The sequence below is a fragment of the Balaenoptera physalus genome (genome assembly GCF_965194825.1).
Source record: "Balaenoptera physalus genome assembly, chromosome: 2".
NCBI classification, from domain to species: Eukaryota; Metazoa; Chordata; class Mammalia; order Artiodactyla; family Balaenopteridae; genus Balaenoptera; species Balaenoptera physalus.
The window spans coordinates 145,335,149-145,351,379 of record NC_138883.1 but is presented as its reverse complement, the minus strand read 5'-3'; the positions used below and the strand labels follow the sequence as shown (position 1 = coordinate 145,351,379).

The window sequence follows — 16,231 nt, the reverse complement described above, 5'->3', positions numbered from 1 at the left end:
TAAACTTTCAGTTACAAAATAAGTGAGTCACAAGTATGAAATGTAGAGTATGGGGAATATAGTCATTAATTGTGTAATTTCTTTGGACAGTGATAGATGACAACTAGACTTATTTTGAAACGTATAGAAATATTGAAGCACTCTGTTGTACACCAGGAACTAACATAGTATTGTAGGTCAATTATACCCCAAAAACAAGCAAACAAACAAACAAACTCATAGAAAAAGAGATCATACCTATGATCCCAGATGAGGGGGGTGAGAGCGAGTGGAAATTGGATGAAAGCAGTCAAAAGGTACCAACTTCCAGTTATAAAATAAATAAGTACTAAGGATGTAATGTGCAACATGATAAAGATAATTAACACTGCTGTACACTATATACAAAAGTTTTTAAGAGAATAAATCCTAAGAATTCACATAACAAGGAAAATATATTTTTTTCTATTTCTTTAAGGTTGTATCTCTATGAAATGATGGATGTTCACTAAACTTATTATGGTCATCATTTCATGATGTATGAAAGTCAAATCATTATGCCATATACCTTAAATTTATACAGTGCTGTAGGTCAATTACATCTCAATAAAACTGAGATATAAAAAAAAGAGTGATGACTTCCCAAACTCTTCAAGAAAACGGTGGTTCCAGCATTGGTGGAGGTGCTGTTTGAACTAGATTATATTTAAACTCCCTTCTTGTGCTAAGATTCGCTAAGCCACGAAGCACCTCATTTCATTCCCCTCCTTCCTAATCCAACTGCTATCTCCTAGGTCCAGGCCCTCACCATCTCATCTTGGGTCACTGACAATTTTGCAGGGAATCAATCCTGCCTACCACCAGCAACTTCCTCTTCCTAAAATATCACATTCTTTCGGGTGCTGCTCTGTTCCAAGGCCCATTCCCAACCCCGTCAAATGTTCATGATTCTTTCTACCTTTCAAATTTTTGATAATCTTCCTCCACCCCAGTGAGGTCATAAACTTTGCTCCAGGTAGACCTTTCTTTTCTCTATTTTACCGGGCTTCCACTTGGATCTTTACTAAAAAAAAAAAAAAAAAAAAAATCAACACATTTCCTAGGCAGAGGGAATGGTTCAGGCAGAGGCATAAATATGTAGAAACACAAGACATATTCAGGAAATATAAGCAAAAGCGTTTGCTCTAAAATTCCATGACATTCCATTTAGTCATCACCTCAAACATCTCGTTCCTCTCTTTTTAATAACGGTGTTCTAGCCACTGAGACTTAAATCCCCAAATCTCCCCGTCCATCCTCACTCTCCAGAGATGCCCTCTGCCACCTCACACTGTCAATTCTGTTAGGTTGAACCGCATGAAATTGTGATTAATGTAGATCACAATGGTCCAATATCAGCAATTTCACATGATTCAACCTAATACTTTTTCAAGGCCCTCACAACTCTCTCCTCTTCTCTCATCATCCCAGATACTCGGCTACCTCGTGCCTCACCATCTACCTCCTGGACCATGGCCATGGCTCCTCACCAGGCTGCCCACGCCAGCCTGTTCTGGCCTTTTCCCAGCCCATCTGGCTCACTATGAATACAGTGTCCCCTGATGCCTGCAAGACACACCCCAAAACCCCCAGTCAAGCTTTCCAGGCTCTCTACGACCTCATCTGATCTGCTTTTGCAATCTTACCCTCTACTCTTCTTTTCACCTGGAACCGTCAGTGGAAGGGGCCTTACGCCCACCACATCCAGAGATTCCCGAACCTGGCTACATATCAGAATCTCAGGGGGAACTTTTACTTCATCAGCCTGTCAATCAATCAATCAGTCTAGCCTTACATTCATTTATACATGGGTTTACCATGCCTAGCACGTTAAAAAAAACTGTTCTAATGAACAAACTTTAATTCTAGAGAATTTCTAGGTTCACACCAACATTGAGGAAAGTACAGAGCTCCCACCTCTCCCCCGATGCCCCCACCCACCCTGCCACACACACAGCCTCGTCCACCATCAATGTGGTACATTTGTTCCAATCAATGAACCAACATTGATGCTTCATTATCAACTACCGAAAATATTTTGAATAGGTAACGTACAAAATTTCTTTAAAGATCCAAACACCACAAAAGGATATACAATGACAAGTAGGTCTCTCTCCAGCCCCTGACCCCGACCCCCAGTCTCCCTCTCCAGAAGTCCATTCCATGTACATACAATTATACTTGTAGGTAACTCTCCATATACAATCTTAATACAAGTGTAGCATACTGTATGTACTCTAATGTACCTTAACGTTTTCCTCTTAAGAATGCATATTGGGGCTTCCCTGGTGGCGCAGTGGTTGAGAATCTGCCTGCCAGTGCAGGGGACACGGGTTCGAGCCCTGGTCTGGGAAGATCTCACATGCCGCGGAGCGACTAGGCCCGTGAGCCACAATTGCTGACCCTACGCGTCTGGTGCCTGTGCTCCGCAACAAGAGAGGCCGCGATAGTGAGAGGCCCGCGCACCGCGATGAAGAGTGGCCCCTGCTTGCCGCAACTAGAGAAAGCCCTGGCACAGAAACGAAGACCCAACACAGCCATAAATAAATAAATAAATAAATAAATAAATAAATAAATAAATAAATAAATAAATAAATAAAAATTAAAAAAAAAAGAATGCATATTGTTCAATATCAACACAAATCAATCTGCTTAATTCTTTTTAACAGCACTCTGCAGAGTTGTCTAAAGTCTAGTATTTATATCTTTAACTAACCATCCCCTATTGAAGGAATAGAGGGAGCTTTTTAAACTGCAGATTTCCAGGCCTCATCCCAAATGTACTGAATAAGAATTCCAAAAGGTGGACCCAGGAAGTTCTATTTCATATACATTTTCCAGGTTACTCTCATGTAGGCATCTCAAGGGACTAATATGCCAAGAAAATTGGAGATGGAAGATGTATAGTGATTTCCCCAAAGGCTCAGAGCAAAGGCAGAGTTAACAGAACAACAGCGGTGCTCCCTGAATAGGAAGTGTGGATGAATGAACAGATCTGGGAGGTACACCATAAAAGTGTGGCTGTGATAAGTAACCCCAAATATCATAGTCCTTTTTATCAAGAGATTTTAAGTGATCATTTTCTTGCTGTACAGTTCACTGATGTTGAAGTGCCTTCTGAGTCATCGGAGGAATATTAAGGCGGCGTCGTCATGGTTTTTAATGAGAAGTGTGTTTTACTGGCCTCTGAGTCCATGGGTGGTAGGTTTGGATATTTTCAGTAAGCAGTCTATTAAATTTACTCATAACTCATTGGAGTCACTTTGGGCTCTTCTGTAAAAGCAGGAGTCTTCTGTGTGTCTGCACAGGGCATGGTTAAAAGGAACTAGGTTTCCAGAAATCTCTAGTCTCCACTTCACCAAAGACTGCCTGTTGGGCAAAGCATTTAAGCTCAGTTTCTTGGGCTGTAAAATGAGGATAATAATGATGGCCATATTATTCACTGCTTCACGGGGTGTCTGTGAGATGATTCATATGAAAGCATTTTGAAAAGTGTAATGTCTCCTATACAAAATAAAATAATAGCATTGTATTAAAGATAAGATGTCCATCAAAATGTTCAGACGTAGAAGATCTGGCCCAGACACAATCGACAAACACCCCTCATGCTTCCGATTCTAAATTTTTAAAATTATTTTTGACCTATGAAAGTGATATAATCACATAGTAAAAAAATCCAAAGGTCATGAGGATATTAAGTGAAAAAATAATAATAGCAAACATAAGGACTGATAGAGATAGAGAGCACATACCATAAGCCATGCATTATCCTAAATGCTCCTCAGAGCGACCCTTTGAGGTATGCTACTGTTATTATCCCCATTTCACAGATGATAAAAGTGAGGCACAGAGAAGTTTAGTAACTTTCCCAAGATACACAGCTAGGAAATGGCAGAGCCAGTTTTCTGTTATCACCCCCACATACCAGCCTTATTCTCCAAGGATGACCACTGTTTTAACAGTTAATTGCATAACTGTATTAATTTTCTATTTGTGCATAACAAATTGCCCTAAAACTTAAGAGGCTTAAAGCAAAAAACATTTATTATTTCACTGTTTCTGTGGGTCTGGAATCAGGGTTTGGCTTAGCCAGGTATTTCTGACTCAATGTCTCTTAGGAGGCAGTCAAGATGTTGGCCAGGGCTGCAGTCTTATCTGAAGATTCAACTTGGAGAGGATCTGTTTCCAAGTTCATTCACATGGTTGTTGATGGGTGTCAGTTCCTCACAGGCTATTGGACTGAGACTCTCAGTTTCTCGTGGCCAAGGGTCCCCCTCAGTTTCTCAGCACATGGACCTCCCCACAGGGTTGCCTCAGGTCATGGCACGTGGATTCATCCAGTGTGAGAGATCTGGGACCACACCCAAGAAGCCAGTCTTTTTATTTTTTTTAATTAGTTAATTTTCTTTTTTTTTTTTTTTGGCCACATGCGCTGCTTGCAGGATCTTAGTTCCCCAACCAGGGATAGAACCCGCACCCTGCAGTGGAAGCACAGAATCCTAACCACTGGACCAACAGAGAATTCCCAAGCCCAAGCTTTTTATAACTTAATTTCTGAAGTAATATCCCACCACTTCTGCCATATTCTGTTCACTAGAAGCAAGTCACAAAGGCCAACCCACACTCAAGGGGTGGGGGTTACACAAGAGCGTGAACACCAAGAGGGCAGGGGATCTTTGCAGGCCATCTTTTTTTTTTTTAATTTATTTATTTATTTTTGGTTGCATTGGGTCTTTGTTGCTGCGCACGGGCTTTCTCTAGCTGCGGCGAGCGGGGGCCACTCCTCGTTGCGGTGCACGGGCCTCTCATTGCGGTGGCCTCTCTTGTTGCGGAGCACGGGCTCCAGGAGCACGGTCTTCAGTAGTTGTGGCACGTGAGCCCAGCAGTTGTGGCTCGCAGGGTCTAGAGCGCAGGCTCAGTAGTTGTGGCACACGGGCCTAGTCGCTCTGCGGCATGTGGGATCCTCCCGGACCAGGGTTCGAACCCGTGTCCCCTGCATTGGCAGGCGGATTCTTAACCACTGTGCCACCAGGGAATCCCCTGCAGGCCATCTTAAAGACTGCCTATCATGATAGCCTTCTAAAAATTGTCCATGCATATAAAACTTCTTTTCCACATCACTGATTATTAGAGAAATGCAAATCAAAACTACAATGAGGTATCACCTCACACCAGTTAGAATGGGCATCATCAGAAAATCTACAAACAACAAATGCTGGAGAGGGTGTGGAGAAAAGGGAACCCTCTTGCACTGTTGGTGGGAATATAAATTGATACAGTCACTATGGAGAACAGTATGGAGGTTCCTTAAAAAACTAAAAATAGAATTACCATATGACCCAGCAAGCCCACTACTGGGCATATACCCTGAGAAAACCATAATTCAAAAAGAGTCATGTACCACAATGTTCATTGCAGCTCTATTAACAATAGCCATGTCATGGAAGCAACCTAAATGCCCATCGACAGACGAATGGATAAAGAAGATGTGGCACATATATACAATGGAATATTACTCAGCCATAAAAAGGAACGAAATTGGGTCATTTGTAGAGACGTGGCTGGATCTAGAGACTGTCATACAGAGTGAAGTAAGTCAGAAAATGAAAAACAAATATCGTATATTAACGCATATATGTGGAACCTAGAAAAATGGTACAGATGAACTGGTTTGCAGGGCAGAAATTGAGACACAGATGTAGAGAACAAACGTATGGACACCAAGGGGGGAAAGTGGTGGGGGGTTGTGGGCTGTGGTGTGATGAATTGGGCGATTGGGATTGACATGCATACACTGATGTGTATAAAATGGATGACTAATAAGAATAAAAAATAAATAAATAAATAAAATCATCTTAAAAAAAAAAAAAAACTTCTTTTCCAAAAAGCATATCCTTTGCATGTGCCTTTACCGACATCAAGGGGATCCTCCTGTTTATTATGACATATAGAATCCCATTGAGTGGAAGTTGCATAACTTAATAAACCAGTCCCTGATCGATGGGAATGCAGTTTTTTTTCAAGTAAAACACCATTTTTACTAGTTTTCCTAATGTGTATCGAGCACACCTGTGGGCAAGGCTCTGTGCCGGGCGTTGGGGGCACAGAGATGGAAAGAAGAGACCCCTGCCCTCAAGGCATCCTCGGCCTAGTGGAGAGAAAAGACAAGGAGACAAACAATTGTGAAGGCCCCAGCAGATGTCACTGTGGTAAGAGGTACAAGGTGTCGTGTAAGCCCCAAAGAGGGACTAAGCATGTCTGATAATTCCAGAAGGAAGTAAACGCTTCCTCTTTCCACAGAGGAGCAAACCAAATCACAAACCTGCCATTTTTCTCACCCATATCTTCCATGAAAACATGTGCTCTCACTGGAACCAGCACCAAAGACTTATGGGGTGTGCAGCTTCCATAATGTCATTTTTAGACCATGCCCAGATCCTACAACGTCTAAGAAATGCCCTAGAAAATGAAGTCAATGTGAAAGAGAAAGAAAGAAACAAACAAACAAAGAGCCTGGAATTCTGGAAACCAAACAACTGACTACATTTCACTTTTCAGTCAGGGTTTTGGCATCTTTTAGTCACTATCTAAATTAGTTCATGTGATGTTTTTATGGAGTTTTCTTTTTTTTAGAGAGAATTCTGTACTCATTTTACCCTCATCGAATGCTCATTTATTGTGTCTACCTGGAAAGACTATACTATAGAATTAGCTTAATGTTCATTGTTCAGTTGGTCACAAAACAGTCAAGAGATGACAAGCCTTTAGAATACATGTCGCAGAAATACCCCTGTGCTCATAAGGTACTAGTCATGCTTTAGGTTCTCAGCCGAGTTGCTGTGAGTCCTGAAGTCGTTATAGCAACTGGGCCCTGCTCCAGTTTCAGGTCAATTACACTTAGCATTAAGAAAGGACCATCATTCCCATGGTTGAGTATTTTGTGCTGAATGAGTGCTTGCTTTTTCTGAAAATGTCTCTTGTAAAAAACATTTTTCTCAAGTGGTAAAGATAGGAGGATAGGATTTATTGATGCTCAAGTTGGAATCCTAGGTCCAGTGCTTACGGACCATGTGAGCTGGGGTAAGTCATTTAACTTCCCTCCAACTCAGTTTCCTTATCTTTGAAATGGACTTATTCATACCTACCCCATGGGGTTGGATTAATGTAAAACCCTTAGCACAGTTCCTGGTTCAGAGTGAGGGCTCATTGAACTATAGCAATCATCACTGACGTCCAGTGGACCAGTGTAAGGGATGCTTAATTCTCCCTCACTTTCCACTTCCTGGAAAACAGGTTGGTCTTAATAGTGGGGGGGAGAGAGATGTTAGCTCTTTATGGCCAGTCAGGTTTTGACTGGGTCAGGGGACAGAGGAAGGCAAAAGGGGGACAGGATTCAGCACTAGAAAGTCCCCTGCTGCCCAGCCAGGGAGGGAGTGATTCCCTTAAGGTGAGAAAGAGTGAGTGTAGCCAATACAAATCCCATCTCTCCCCAAGTTGCCTTGCCCCCCATAAAGCTTCAAGGACAATTACTACCAGCATCACCCTGGCCAGCAGGCTCAAAACCCCCTTGAGATGGAGCAAATTTGTTCATATTTCTTGGAAAGATAAGGCTTAAGAGATAAAAGCTCTGGATCTCTTAGTGCCTGATAGTCACTGACAATAATAGAGCTTTTCCCAAGAGCCAATGTTGGTAGGACTACATTTTGAGTGTGTTTTACTACAAATACGCACAGTAAAATCTCAATGGTTTCTCCCTTCCAGTTGTAGAAAGGATCACAGGAGACAATCGAAAAGAAAGCGCTTTGAACATTCCATGCAAACATTATTATTGACTGAGTGCAATCTACCACTCTTTGGTGAAGAAAAATGATTTCCTTAATGTTGACCTCCCGTGCTCACACATCAGCCTTGGCTTCCCCTGCAATATTCCTGATATCGCTAGAGCAACCCTGGGTAGTGGGCAATCCCAGAGCACCACCGAGGGCCAACCTCTGTGCATTTAAATGTCAGAACAATATCACCGATTTCAAGACAGTGAAAAGACAACAGGGAAGATCCACTTTCTTTGTCTACATCAGGGTTTCTCACCCCGGGCTGGATGATTCTTTGTTGTGCTTTGCAGGATGTTTAGCAGCACCCCTGGCTGTTACCCACTAGATGCCAGTAGCACTACCCCACGTTGTCGTAACCCAAAATGTCTCCAGAGATGGTCAAATCAGGGGTGAGGGGGTTTGCAAAATCACCCCCAGTTGAGAACCAGTAGTCCACGTAAAGAAAGGAAACATGGACCAATAATTCGGGGCAGAGATGTCTGTTAGCTGATATTTTGTTGCTGCAGAAAGACGGATTTCAGATGGGTAGCAGAAAGTAGAAAGGGAAACTGTTAGTAGTTGCAGGGCATAAAAGTGGTACCTCTCATCTCTGCAGCTGGAGAACCTCCACAGCAAGTGACCACCTCCACAGCTGTCATTTGCGGGACCTGGGGGATGGGACAAAAAGCCTGCCTTGGATCAAAAGTTAATGTCATCTAATGCCACTAGCATGTGTCCACATCCTCTGCTGGTGACAAGGGCCTGCCCTGCAGAGGAAACCAATAGTGAAAAGCTCTCTCTCCTCTCAAGAATCCTGGTTTTATTAATATATTCCAAAACTTCATGTCAACAAAGGGGATCTCTCACCGCAAAGAAATACAAGCCATCCAAGGGCGTGTCAGTAGCCTCGAAACCTGATTTTTTTTTTCTCATTTTCTAAAGCAGCATATGGACCGCAAAAAATCTCAGTGAGCAAGAGCCCATGTGAAATTCAACCAGTCAAGGCTTTGATTTTTCCTCGCCTTCTCTGGAATCATTCTGCTAAAGCAGCAAAGCAAAGCTGCATAACTAAAGAAATAAGTGCAAAAAGACTCTTGGTTCTGTTCTAGGCATTTCGGAACAGCTGAAAGAAAGGGGGGATTGGACTGTAATATTGCTCCTTGCCAGGCCTCAGCTAACCTCCAGTCCCTGAGGGAGCAAAAATGGGGGGTAAACACTGCCTGGAAACTTTCCAGAGTTGAAGATGATGCCAGAAATTTCCCAAGCAGGGCCACTCCTTTCTCTCCTCCCACCCCAAAGGCCTGTCTCCTGCCTTTGCACAGAATCATTCACATCAAACAAATCAGGAGCTATGACGTAAGCAGTGACTAAATTTCCGGACAAATAAAAATGAATACAGGGCTTCCCTGGTGGCGCAGTGGTTGAGAATCTGCCTGCCAATGCAGGGGACGCGGGTTTGAGCCCTGGTCTGGGAAGATCCCACATGCCACGGAGCAGCTGGGCCCGTGAGCCACAACTACTGAGCCTGCGCGTCTGGAGCCTGTGCTCCACAACAAGAGAGGCCGTGATAGTGAGAGGCCCGTGCACCGTGATGAAGAGTGGCCCCCGCTCGCCGCAACTAGAGAAAGCCCTCGCACAGAAACGAAGACCCAACACAGCCAAGAATAAATAAATATTTTTTTAAAGAAAATGAATACAAAGGGGAAAAGAGGAACAGCCAATGTATGTTATAGCCTACTCTTTGGACTCACCTGCTAAATGTTACCCATCAGCAAAGGTTAAAGTAAAAGGCTGCCACATTCCAGGCAGACACCATTCTCCAGGGGCAGCTCAGCTCAGCCTGGAAGTCGGCTGGCAATTCAGCGGCATGGTCTGGTCATTCCTAAATACTCTCTAGAAGGCAGAGTTCCTGTCAAGTGAAAGCATGCAGGCTCCATCCCTTGACAAAGCCCCACAGCCAGGGAGCAGGTGTAGCCTGCCAAAAACAAACAAAAACTTCTCCCGAACAACAACAAACAGTTAACACCCGCAGCCTGTCAACACCAGTTAGCCTGCCTGACGAGCAGAAGCCTACTAAGACCAGTGCTCAAATCTAGCCCGGTCCTCTACAAGCAGAAACTGGCATCTCTGGGCTTCCCCCAAGGAAGTGACCTTCAGTGGAAACTCACCACAGCAAGCACAGCCCTCAGGCTCCCTATACTCTTGAGGGCCCTTGCTGGGTGGGATTATGACTTTCCTAGGCCCTAGGCACTTTTGTTCCTTCCTCCATAATAATATTATTCAAATTTATTTTTGATATAACTTTCAGTACTTTGATACCTTGTTTTCTTAATGTGTTGTTAGGCAAAATTGAATAGGTTTTTGTGGGCCTGAAAATTAAGACATTGTCTTTGAACATTTTCATTTCCTTTGCTTTATTTTCTTCTAATTTTAAGAGAAATTAAACCTTTTCCTGGGACCCTAAAAGAATCACAGATCCTAGGCACCATGCCCACAATGTCTAATAAGGAAGCTCTGATTCGGTAGATAACTTGCAATTAACAAAAAAAAATACTGTTACCCACTGCCTAACCATCCAACCAAACACAACCTTGGCCTCTTTTGAAAGTCCACTCTATTGATAAAATACTGACATAATACGCCTGGAAGTTGTATCTTTCAATTTGTCACTTAAGAGTGATTCCTTATAAAGGTAGACTCCAAGAAGCTTAAAAAAAAAAAAAAAATCAAGTTACCACACAAGATAGATTTTCTTCAATATTTTATTTATATAGAAATACTTAAAAAATGAAGTAGCACCATTACTTAAGTTTTACCTTTATTATGTAGAACTTTAAATGTCAGAAAAATAAAACTCTTGATACAATTTCAAATCTTGTCTCAGCAAATATAATATTAGTATTTGACCATGAGGTTAAAGGCCCTTTATCATAAAATAAAATATACTTTGTTTTTTTAAACTTTGCTCAGTAAAGTACATTTAAGCTCAAGTAACATCACCTACATATACATAAACAAGTGGTAAACAAATGTATTAAAATAGAAATACTAAAACTATAGTGGTGCAACAGAATTTTTGTAACTTGCACTGAATTCTATTTATACAAATGTTAGAAAGCATCAACAGTTCCTTTTGACATGTTTATACATTTCCGTTTTTTTGTAATAATATAGAATAAAATATGCTTTATATCACTGAATAGAAAATATGCTGGGTGAAGCAGATCTAGAAGATTTGTCTGAACCTATAAAATCTCCATCCCAACAGAATACTGTTCAAAACATTACACATTTTATGGTTTGTAATTCCGTCACAATTGTGTGATTATTAAAATAATACAGTGTTCTTTGCCATAAGGCCATACTAAAATAAAAAGATTTAACCCAGCTACAAAAAAGTTCACTGAACTTAAATTAAAATACTTGTAAACATCTTTGCAATATGAAATATAATTTTTCAAGTCAAAAAAGAATAAAATACTTCAATCTGTATTAATGCAATTTCTCTTTAAAACTTTTAAACGTTTTTTAATATATAAGAGATATGTTACAGTTTCTTTAACTTTAATAAAGCTGCAGTATCCTGGTTTCACAGGAACTCCTGGCCCTTCCACGAACATTCAAAAAGGATCCACTGTGTTCTATAATAAGCATCGTAGGAACCCAGCCACAAAGGGGAACACACTAAAACAGTCCACACATCCCATAGCACTATTATTATCATCTTCATCATAATAATTATTGTTCATTTTTTCCTACTTTAAGAAAATGGAAAACTTGTGGGGTTTTCTTCTTTTGGAAGCTTCCTATTAAGTACAGTGTAAAAACTATCATTACTAGAATGTCGCCGTTCCTATTATTTATAGAGCATGCATTTAAGGTGGTTCGGAGGTTTCCCAGGCTACAGTACTCTTGATGCAGATATCCTGGCAAGTTCCTTTGTTTAAAAATTTAAATTTAAAAAATGAGCGGATACTACAGCTTTCCAAGCTCCTCTTCGGATCTCAGAGTGTGAGCAGGGAGGCGGGGAGGAGAAGGTGGGGCACCAAGGAGGCAAAGAGGCGCTGGGGAGTGAGGATGGAGGAAAGCGGGTTCTCCATCCCCCGCGTGGTGCGCGCCACCGCCTTCAAGAAAAGATGCGGATGGCCTGAGTGACCGCGGTGTGGCAGACCGGGCATTCAGGCTCACTCTTCTCACAGATGCGGTTGGCGCACTCCATGCAAAAGAGGTTGTGGCCGCAGGGCACCAGGGCGGCGATTACTTCGCTCTCAAAGCACACGGAGCAGTCACGGCTGCCCTTACGCCTTAACCCAGAGGAGGAGGATGAAGAGCTGGAGGAGGAGCTGGACGAGGACGAGGAGCCGGATGTGTCCGACGGCTGCAGGCCTGGCAGCTGCGCCCCCAGGCCGTTGGCATAGGTGGCGTAGGCCAGGCCCCCTCCGCCCGGGTCGCTGCGCACCCGGCGAGCCAGGTGGTGCTCGCCCGCCCCCGGAGCCATGTGCAAGGGCGGGGACAAACGGGGGCAGCTGGTGCCCGGGTGCAGCCGGCGGTGCACCAGCAGCCCCAGGTTGGCGTTGGAGGGCGCGCTGGCGCCGCCCCCGGGAAAGACCACAGAGGAAGACGAAGCAGACGAAGATGCAGAGGAAGAGCAGGAAGAGGACACGGGAGCTGCAGGTCCGCCTCCCGGAGACCTCTCAAACTGGGCCCAGAGAAGTGGAGCCCCAGGCGGTGGGGCGGGAGCCGGGTCGAAGGTGGGCTGTAGCTCAGGACAGCCGTCAGGGGAAGGCACAGAAGCTTCCCCCGCCGTGTAGGTGTATCCATTGCCATTGTTGTTGTTTCCGTTGTGAGCAAAGCTGAGCGCGGGGCTGGGGGGACTATAGTCCGCCAGGCGTGGGGTGGCAGCTGCACTGCCGCTGGTCCCCCCGCCGAAGTAAGAGTCTGTGGAGGCGCTGCCAAGCGAGCTGGAGCTGTCGTTGCGATAGCTAGAGAAGGGCTTGCGGCCCGGAGTGGGCGTGATGCTGGGGGTGGGCTTGCTCCAGAGGCTGCCTGGGCCGGACCCGCCGGACCCATGATGCAGATCAAAGCCCACATCCGTGCCATTGGCGTGGAAGTCGTTCTCATCTGTGAGCTCAATGATGCCGCCAGTGCGCAGGGCGATGTGCGCCTCGATCTCCTCGCGAGCTCGGTCCACGTTCTCAGGCATGCCGGTCACCTCGAACACCGGCTCCTTGTCGCGGCTGGGCGTCACGATGTACGTGTGCGTCTGCTGCTGGATGCGCTTGATCGTGGCGCCCTTGGGCCCCACCACGAGCCCCACCACGCGGTAGGGCACCCGCACCTGGATGGTGGTCTGCCCCGGCAGGTTAGGCGGCCCGGGCACTGCGCCGTTGAGCGCCGTGTTCTTATTCCGCGAGGCGCGGATCATGGAGAAGTGCTCGGCGGCAGAGATGATCTCCCTCCGAGCCATGGCCACATCCTCCTTCCTGCCCGTCACAACAAAGACAGGCTCCTCCCCACGAACCGGGGTCTTGATATAAGTGTTGGTCTTCGCCCGCAGCGCTTTGATTTTACAACCTGGGAGCCAGAGTGCAGGGGAGGGAGTGGGAGAGAGAGACAGACACGCCCATTACCCCGGGGTAACCGCGGAGACCTGGGACTGCCCGCGTACGGGGCAGCGGGAAGGCAGAACGCGCGATGGGCGGAAAGGGGGCGGCTCCCTCACAGACCCCGGGCCGCTCCACGGGCTGGGAAGCGGGTTCCACCCGCGAGGCGCTCGAGGAACAGTCCGTTGGCTGCCCAGCCCTCCCCCAGTGACTGCAGTCGTCCCGAGCCAAACCCGAGAATCCCAGAAAAAGTCAGCTGGGGAGATGCCGCTGGGATCCAGCGGGACGCGCCGCCGTCCGCCCTGAAGACGCGGCAAGGGGATTCGGGGAAGGCGACCGAAGGCCGAGATCCTCCAGCGCGGGGGGGACTGGTGGGAATGGGGGGCAGTCCCGGGACCCATTGTTCCTCCTCTGGGCTCCATTCCGCTTTGCAGAAATCCAGAATCCTCCTCCCATCCGATGCTTACTCCTCCTCCTCCCCCCTCCCAAAGGACCGATCAAAGGCCCCCTCCCCCAAGCATCTTATATTTAAATTCTATTTCCCGGGTTGGGCTGGGTGGGGGGCGCTAGGGGAGAAGGCAGTGATTTTCGCAGGAGAAAGTGCATCCTGCCGTGGCCGCGGCGCGGCTCTGGGAGACAGCCTGCCTGCACTTTCTTTGTCTGGGGCGCCGGCCCTTCGCGCGGCTCTTCCTCCCTCCCCAAGGCTCCCCGGCGCCGCGGATCTCGATTCCTCTCCCGCCTTCCCCGCGGGGCGGTGGCCCGAAACCCTCTCACCTCCAGCTGCCCATCCCTGCCGGACCCACCTTGCCGCCCCACGATCTCGGCGACATGCTCGGAACTGGGCACCGGCACGCACTCGGTCATGTTCACGCTCTTCTTCCTCGGCTCGCTGTCGTACAGAGACGCGCCCTCGTCACTGTCCAGCCCCAGCAGGGAGAGCTGGTCGAGCGCGAGCTGCAGGGCTCTTTGGTCATCCAGGGTCTCTCCCCCGCCGCTGCCGCCGCCGCCGCCTCCCCCTCCGCCGCCTCCCCCGCCGCCGCCGCTGCCGTTGCGCTCCAGGTCTGCAAACAGCGAGCTGGGCATCGCTCGGCCGTGCGCACCGCGCCCCGCCGGCCCTCTGCTCGGCGGCGAGAAACTGCGGCCACAAAGGCAGCCGGGAAGCGAGTGGTCAGGGGAGGAGAGGCCGGCCGGCTGCAGAGGGCTCCGTTGCTCCTTTCTCGGCGCCGGGAAGAGTGGGTCGCTCCTCGCGGTCCGCGCCGGGCAGTGGCTGCGGGAGCCCCCGCCTGGGTCCCCACCCCAGATCTGCTGGCGGGTGGGGTGGGGGCAGAGCTCGAGCGGCGGCCGCGCGTGCCCCCCAAGTGCCCGGCTGGCTGGCCACAATGCCGAGCGAGAAGCGAGCAGGCGAGCGACAGCAGCGTTTCTTTAAGGAGCCCCTCCCCGGCTCCTCCACTCCCTCCCGCCCGCCCGCCCGCCAGCCCTCACTCAGCGCTTTTTCCTCCTCTCCTCCCCGCCTCTTGACTGAGCCTCTGCAGCCAGACGGCTCCAGAGGGGGACGAGGGAGGCGCAACGTCACCGGCGGGAGCTGACTCTACAATGCTACTGACACTATCGCTGGGGGAGGCGATTGGCGCGCGCCGGGCCGGGGGCGGGCGGAGGCCGCAGGCTGAGCGAGCGGAGAGCGAGCGCCCCCCCACCGCCGCGCTCGCCGCAGCCCGCCCCGTCCTCCTCCCGGCCGCGCCCCTCCCCCGCCGCCGCTAACGCCTCTCTTTGTTGTCTAATGCGGGACCGGCAGGCTCGGGACACTTGCCTGCACCTATCAACCGAGGACGGTCACTGTCTCCAGGTCTCCTCCCTCTCCAGATTAAGAAAAGGAAACGCGCCCAACTCTGATGCCAGGGGCCCGGCTCTAAGAGACTGGTCCTTAGAAAGTCCCGTTAGTGTCCCCCAAATAAACCACCCCTAGAACCAAAGATGCCACTGGAAGAAGCGTCTATTGTCTGCCCAAAAGGCGGTCCGAGCCCTCGGACCCGAAAGGCATGTCTCGAGGTCCTGGTGCGCACTGGCAAAGTGGCCCCCGGCGCGGGCTGCCCACCTGCACGGGAGCGCAGGAGACACAAAGGCAAACGCCCGGCCGCATCGCCGCTCGTGCGCGCGCGCGCCCGCAATTCTGTCCCCTTGGGCAACACTTCGCCCAACTGGCCCTGAAACTGCGGATCAGAAAGCCAGAAACCGGTTGCAGCGCGGACCTGTCCGGCCCCGCCTCCGGCGACCTCCGGAACGCACCGCGCTGGGGTCCTGCACATGCCACGCGCGCCAGCTGAGACCCCGCGGGCGCTGATACGAGCACGAGCGCCGCGCCTGCACCGCTGGGACGCCGGCCATACCTCCAGCGGGCGGTGCGGGCCTGCGCGCCCGCTGCTCTCAGGTCCCTCCCCGCCCCACGGTCGGGCCTGCGCAGTGCGCGCGAGGAGCGGGCGGGCCCTTTAAGGAGGGCGCGGCGGAGCGCGCCGGCCCCTCCCGCAGTCCCGCCCAAACGGGAGGTGTGCGCTCGCCTCCCGGCCGCTCTTTGTGCGTTTCTCGGGGTGGGGGTGGCGTCGGAGGGAGGGTGCGACGGGACCGGCCGGCAGGGACGGCGAGCTGCGCCCCCTCCCGGATCTCCTGGGGGCCGCCTCCGAGCGCTAGGGAGAAGAAAGGAGGCTTTGAGGGGCGGGCCGGAACGGGGCACGCTGCCCGCCGGGCCCGCCACTCGATCCCTCTCCGCCCGAGTCCCCCTCCGCCGCCGACCCGGGCGGATGCCCC

At 48.8% G+C, this 16,231-nt stretch overlaps 1 protein-coding gene across 1 annotated transcript; it reads right to left on the bottom strand.

The window, feature by feature from the left end:
• Positions 1-10,400: 10,400 nt before the first annotated feature.
• On the bottom strand, positions 10,401-15,873 carry MEX3B (mex-3 RNA binding family member B). The gene is made up of 2 exons (XM_082448741.1): positions 14,236-15,873; positions 10,401-13,403 (listed from the first exon to the last, which is right to left on the bottom strand). Exons 1-2 carry the CDS (start codon positions 14,513-14,515, stop codon positions 11,956-11,958), a joined length of 1,728 nt encoding a protein of 575 aa, XP_082304867.1. The 5' UTR covers positions 14,516-15,873; the 3' UTR covers positions 10,401-11,955.
• Positions 15,874-16,231: the final 358 nt, after the last annotated feature.

Coding starts and splice junctions, on each gene's coding strand:
- MEX3B (XM_082448741.1), bottom strand. CDS start 14,515: ATGCCCAGCTCGCTGTTTGCAGACCTGGAGCGCAACGGCAGCGGCGGC. Junction 13,404..14,235: donor CGAGATCGTGGGGCGGCAAG/GTGGGTCCGGCA, acceptor TCTGGCTCCCAG/GTTGTAAAATCAAAGCGCTG.